This window comes from Gallus gallus, chromosome 4 (genome assembly GCF_016699485.2).
Source record: "Gallus gallus isolate bGalGal1 chromosome 4, bGalGal1.mat.broiler.GRCg7b, whole genome shotgun sequence".
Classification (NCBI taxonomy): domain Eukaryota; kingdom Metazoa; phylum Chordata; class Aves; order Galliformes; family Phasianidae; genus Gallus; species Gallus gallus.
In genome coordinates this window covers 185851-192500 of record NC_052535.1, presented here as the reverse complement: position 1 = coordinate 192500, position 6650 = coordinate 185851, and the positions used below count along the sequence as shown (strand labels likewise).

General features: G+C 45.3%; 1 protein-coding gene across 3 annotated transcripts in view; it reads left to right on the top strand.

Annotated features, from left to right (window-relative positions):
- Nucleotides 1-5943: 5943 nt before the first annotated feature.
- The window catches only part of ARHGAP20B (Rho GTPase activating protein 20B), a 30319-nt gene continuing 29612 nt past the window's right edge, over nucleotides 5944-6650 (top strand). The window contains exon 1 of one of the 3 annotated variants that reach the window (XM_420168.8): nucleotides 5944-6117. Coding sequence is in view for 1 of the 3 variants with exons in the window: in XM_025150523.3 (XP_025006291.2) it covers nucleotides 6259-6360 (102 nt within the window). In the remaining 2 variants the exon portion in view is untranslated. Of the gene's footprint in view, nucleotides 6118-6177; nucleotides 6449-6650 lie in introns of those variants that run through there. The other 2 variants (XM_025150523.3, XM_046940644.1) reach the window with 2 other exon arrangements.

The following is a 6650-nucleotide window of genomic DNA, read 5'->3' as shown; positions in this document are numbered from 1 at the left end:
CCATGTTGAATAAATCTGATTTTTGTAACCTTTTTTATTATAAAAATATTAAGAACAAGAGTCCCTAAGTAGTACACATATTTAATCACCAAAGCTTCATTTATATAAGCTATAAAACTGATATAAACAGTTCCATCAGCTGCACTGCAGTTGATCCTGGTTTGTACTAAGAAAAAAATTCATAACCTGAATTCTCCTTTGTCTTACCATGGATTTGTATGTTTAACTCGAGTTTAATTCCCAAAGTTACACCAAATCCACCTTTCTCTTGCCTAGAACTGAATCTGCCCCTGAGAAGCTTACAGAATATCAGCTCAGGCCCTGTGGCATTTACTAAGGCATGCAACAGGAATGTATATGAATTGCAACAGAATAATATATTTTATCACTTAATAATCCCAGCATACCAAATAATCCAGGTTTGTGAATCAACAGAAGTCACACTAAATGTGAAGGCTAAAAGCAATGCAGAGATATCCCCTGTGGGCACATCTTTGCCCCAATTCCTTTCTCAGCTTCTTATCTCAGATATCATCCCTCTAACTTACCAGGAAGGAAGGAAGTCAATCAGAACCTCAGAAGGATCTGATCCTAGAAGGTAGCAAAGAGTAGAAGGAAAAGAGTGGTAATTCAAGGGTGGGGTTTTTTTTGGATTTTTTTCCCCTGAACATTGTGTTCCTCACAGTCATTAATATTTGATGGTGGTTGCTCAAAACTGCAACAATGACTGCAAAGAAAACACAGGTTGATCCCACAGGGGGTCCTCAGATCTGTGCCTGCCTGACATTCTTTGTGTTTGACACACACAGCAAATCATTTTCACAAGCTGCTGTGCATTCCTCCCCAAAAACTCACAGGATGTGCTGGTCGCCTCTTCCTTTCCAAAAGCTAAATCATGTTTGCAGGGCCAAGGCTGGAAGTTGGCAAGAGGAACAGCCCTTTCTGCGTGGGCAGAGTGCTACCACAGCAAAAGCTCATACTCTCAAAAGCACATATTTTCCCATAAATGGCCAATCTCTAAGACACACCATGAACTGATGAGGGCGTGGGTAGGAACCCTTATGTCCATTTGATGAAGGAGCAGTTCTGTGATAAATTTAGATTATAGGATAAAATTGCGGATGGCTTCATTGCCACTGAAATGCACACAGATGGAGCTTAGGACACTGCAGCCAGTACATGGGGCTTGAGAATGTTTATCTGCTGTGCGTCCCCTGAAGAGCATGGAGGAACCACATCACAGCTACCACTGACACCAGCACTATGGTCCCTGTGGGACACTCCTGCTCAGTGACCGATGTGTGCTGAGGCAGAGATAAACCCACATATCACTGCCTCCCTCAAGAGCAGGAAGGTGGTGACCACAGGCACCATCATGCTTCTGTCTCCATATGGGGAGAAAGGAAGAAGCAGGGCAGCGTGCCCCCAGGGTCTGCAGGCCTGCAGGGGTTTCAGGAGCGGTAGGCTGTAGCAGTCTGTCATTGTACAGACATCCTTATGGTATTTTCCACTACAAATTAAACTACAGCAGAGAAAGCAACCTGGCAAACAGGATGCCAGCAAGCCCTGCTGAAGAAAACACAATGTAAATCAGAGTGAGGAGTACACAGTGCGTATAGGATGTATTCCTTCTATATCAGGGGTCAGCTCAACCTTTGGCTTGATAACAAGATCCAGCCTGAGTAGCCATGTTAAATGATATTGTGTAGGAATAATGTGATGGGCTGGCCTTCATGCTAACCCAGTTTCCTGCTCCCAGTTGCAGCCCATTACGCAATGCTTCGAGGAAAAGAAGAGTTTCCCTCTGTTTCACCTCACAGACAGTGCAGTATTGGACCGGAAGAAGTTTCTTAGCTGATCCCTGCCTTTGTTCTGTAAACATGAAACCAGGGCTGCTGGATATCAGCTTATTACAAATATAGGCAGCAGTGCTAGCACCATGGCAGATGCAATCATGAGTCAAGTAGTACTTTTGCAACACTGTAGAAAAGAAAGCACAGTGAATTTATTTATTGATCACATGCACTACTGTTTTAAAAGGCTTCTCTGCACTATCAAAAAACAACACAAAAGATTTTTTTCCCATTATTTCTATCAGTTGAGAAATGTAATTTTGTCAGTGCTGGCTGCCTCTGCTGGAGATGCTCATGTCATACAGCAACCTGATCACTTCACCCCTTGAAGCAGGGTCAGGAGGTCTGATATCAACAGGGAGTAGTTTTCAGCTGCATCCAATAAACCATGGTATTCCAGGCTCCTCCCTTCCTGAAAAGAGGATGAGGACCGGGCTACGCTCTGTTTTGAAACAACTCCTTAACTAGCAAAGCAAACAACTGTATTGAAGTGGAATCCCTTGTCTGGTCCTTTATTTTCTGATGTAGGTGGGGAAAGACGCATAGAATTGGTTCAGTTTGAGATGTTTCCATGTGATAATCCTCTTGTATTCTTCTAAAACACAGTGATTTGGGATAATGACTTCCAGCAATGTATCTTGAATGTCCTTTTGAAAAAGAATAGGAAGTTGGTATAGAGGTGGTGATGCTTTTCCGTTGCTTTGTTGGTTTTTGTGTGTGTGTTATTTGTGTGGAGCTTTTTCTATTTGCTTGTTGTTTGTTGGTTGTGTTTTTTTTTGGGGGGGGGGGATTCCAGAGGAGAGGGAATGATGAATAACTCTAAAAGCTTACTGAGAGCTACGGTTGGAACAAGTTGGTTTTGATCTTTTTGCAAACAGGCTTCCCTGCTGGAAAAGGCTGTTTCAGTGGAGCACTGACATCCGGCAACCCTTTGAAAGACACCAGGGACCTAAAGAACGTCGATGCTGTCAGATTTCCAGACCTGAATTCCTCCCCATAATACCCAGGCTTGCAGCCAATTTGGCTGCCTTGGAGCAGCTGTATCTTTAAAAAATGCTTGATGTGTATTCACAATTCAAAAAACAAAAGAAAAACATTGCAGAATGATTAAGAGAGGCAGGTGTATGATGATGTGGAGCAACAAAGTCACCTGTGAGGACAACTCAAGCAGAGATGACCTTCCTAAATTCCATATCACTAATTCCGCTCCTCAGAGAGTGCGTTTTAGCATTTGTATCCTAGCATGATATTTTCTTTATCTATATCTGATCCTATACACAGCTGCTATGATACCACAAAAACAAACCAGCTGGGGAGATCAGTAGGCTGCTTCTGAGTCCATTCTTATGAAGATTAACTGCTCCTCAGAAAATGATCGTTCATGGATGGTTTTTGGCAGGAAGCAAAGGGGAGGGAAGAATTTTCTTTTACCCTAAATTTTCTCTGCTTGAAAATTTAGGGTAAATGTTCTCTTTCACATATTGCTGATCTATATGATACATATATCCTGAAACATCGCTTGTGCAATGGGAGTAAAAAAATACAGCTGAACTCCATTAAGCTACCACAGTGAGTGTAATAAGCTTAGGGGCTCTAGAACATTTTTATTTAATATGAAGATCGTTATTCAGCTCAAAAGTCATGGGAAGTTCGATCTACAAGGGAAAACTTTTCTACTTACTCTATTAGGGAAACGATACTAGCACTTTAGAAAGGAATCCTAAAGAAATTTTATCCAGAAGAGAATGTGCCATTTTAGTTATAACAAGATAACGGGCAGAACTGTAACAGGACTGTGGATCCACTTAACAGAAAAAAATATGAACGAAAGGCACTAATCAGCACTAGTGTTGTTTGCAACATTAAATTTGGAGGAATTGCCTCCAAAGGTATTTCACATAAGAATGCAATCTGATGGAGAGGGATTACATGTTTCGGTTTGGGTTTTTTTTTTTGTTTGTTTGTTTTGTTTTGTTTTTTAAATACTCCATGAGCTGACTGCCTTACTTCACTTTTTTTTTCTTTTTTCCCCAGACGTATTTTATGCTGAATAATATTTGTAAGGGCTGCTTAGAGACTGAGCTTATATGCATTGAGCAAATATAAAGGTCTGACCGCTGTGTACCAGCTGGTAAATAAAGCATTCCTCATATTTATTTTTACTTTTTAAAAACTCACTCCATTTTCCAGGACAGTTTGTGTGACTCAGATGTTGTGCACTTCTTCACCAGTTCAACAGATTTAACACCTCACATACTTCCTTGAGTGGTTGAAACTTTAACGTGATAAAATGCCTAGTATAGATTAGAGTACATATTCCTTCTGTAATGTGTTCCTCTCAGCACATCTTCAGAGAGGATTTTGTAGTACAGATGTTTCCCAAAGCAACAGAACTATGAAAGCACCCACCCTCAGTATGTGTTTACCTTGGAATAGCCTCTTGAGTGGCTTTTTTCCCTACACAAATAGACTTCCCCACAGAGACATAATTTCCCCACTGTGCAAATTAGAAAGCTTATTAAACAGAACTTCCTATTAAAAAAAAAAAAAAAAAAAAAAAGGATGGGGGAGGAGAAATTTGTCCCCCATTGCTTCTCATGTCTTCTCAGTGATGAACAGCTCTGGATACTTCAGCCTGTGAGGTAGCCACCCAGGCAGATCCCCCTTGAAGCAGCACCAGTTATGGAAGATGGAAAGGAGTCTGGACTGCCTGCTGCAGGCATTTATGTACTTCCCCACTCTGTTCATGACTGCAAAACATTCCTGTGACAGAATCTTTAAAAATCTTGGAGAAACAACTGAATTAGTGCCTACTTAGGCTTTACTTAGCTGTCAGTGAAGCTGAAGTCTTTGCTTAATGGTCTCTTTCAAAGAATGGCAGCCTAACACATTGTGGTTACAACAAACATTACAATGATAAAATCTATTAGCACAATTGTAATTAACTGGTTTCCTTGAAGAAAGATCAAGGGAGAGGTCAAACAAATATAGGAAGGAAGGTAAGCAAGCATTTCTCATGATGAGATAGCAACATTGCACCTGTGGAAACCGATATAAGGAATGATACACACAGGCATAGGCGAAGCAAGAAGCTGACTGAAGGTAGAAGATGGAAAAATCAGGTGGGCAAGGCCATTTCTGACAGCTGGGCTGAGATCTGGAGGTGGGAGTGAAGGAAGAAAGTGGTGATACCTCATGAAGTTGTTTTCATGCCTTTGTGCTCATGTGCCCTGACTTCCAAGGTAAGCTGCTTTTTAGAACAAGAATGTAACTGTCTATGGCCCCAGCAGTTCTTGGCTCATCTGCTCAGTCTGCCCACAAAAATTGTCTACCAGAGTGATTTTTTGGGTAGCTCCTTCTTCATATTTAGTCCTTGAATCCACTCTTGAGCAATACGTACTGTTGAAAATGAGGCTCTGCACTGCTATTGGTAGTGAGACAAACTGTTGGGTCTCCTTCTATGCCAAGTTCACTTCGCTTTGTACTTTTCCAGCCTGCAACAAGTTGTGCTTAAACCCTGCACAGAAATGCATATTTCTGAAAGCAGATCCTGCCGTTTTCCCCAACACAACTTTGTTCCATGTCCTTTTTTTTTTTTTTTTTTTTTTTTTTTAGTTATTATTTTCGGCAATGCTTTGGGCAAAGAAAGAGGACTAAGGTGAACACGAAGAGAAGTGGGTTCATCCTAACCAGGATGAATGTGGAGTATGTCCCTCCTCCAACCCCACCCCGTGTGTATGTTTCCACTTCGCTGTACCACACTGAGTTTCTTGGGAGGGCGTCGAGCTGGAAGTGCCGGCGGACACTGCTGGATGGGGCTGATACTGCGCCAGTACAGACCGGGCTGTTCCCCTGGACGCTCACACCCGGGAAGGATGAGTAGGAGGAGATGGGGCATTCATTCCAGTTTTCCGTCCCTCCGGAGTGGGCCGGGGGTTCGTTCTGTCCGCGTTCCTCCCCACTGGACGAGACCAGAGCGCAGCAGCCAGAGTACCCCGCCCGTAGCAGCCGCCCCATGTCGGGTTGGGGGGTGTCGCCGCCTGGCCCCTCCTCTCCCCTCCCTGTCTCCCTCCCGGCCCGCCCCGCCAATGCCCAGCAGAGCCCGCACCGGACGGAGCTGCCCCGTTCGCAGCGCCGCGCGGCACCGGTGTTCCGCGTCCGCCCGCCGCCGCCGCCGTGCACCATGCGGGGCGCCGAGCCCCGGCCGCGGGTATGACTCGACCGCAGCGCTCCGAGCTGCGCCGCGGGCTCCGCGCGGAGCCAGGCAAGTACCGCAGCACTGCCCTCCCCGCCAGGGTGCGCTTCGGGGCGGCGTGTCCCCGCTGGCTCTCCCGGGGCGGCTGCTCTGCGCGGAGCTGGGGTCTAGCTCCGGCGTGGCTCCATTTCAGGGGCACATCGCCTCGTAATGCTGCCTGTGTCGGGGGAACCCTACGTCCTCCCCCAGACGTCGCTGCAGTTCAGGGGCGGTGTCCCAGGAGCGGCGGGAAGTTCAGAGCCGGACGAGGAGGTGCCGGGGTTGGACGCGTGCTGGGGGGGAACTGCCGCCGGGCCCGGCTGCAAGAGGGACGGGGGAGATGGGAGACCTCGCGGTGTAGGTATGCCTGTTTGTTTGGAGTAGGGGATCCGCCTGGCTTTGGAGTGGGTCAGGAATGAATACACAGAGTTCCTGCAGTACGGAATTTTGAGAGCGTTTTTCTCGAGACAGGTTTGCATAGTGGGCTTTTTCTGGTGGCAGAATCACAGTGCTTTTACCTCTTCTTCTAGGAGATCTCAAGTGCAGTCACTGCATACATGTCA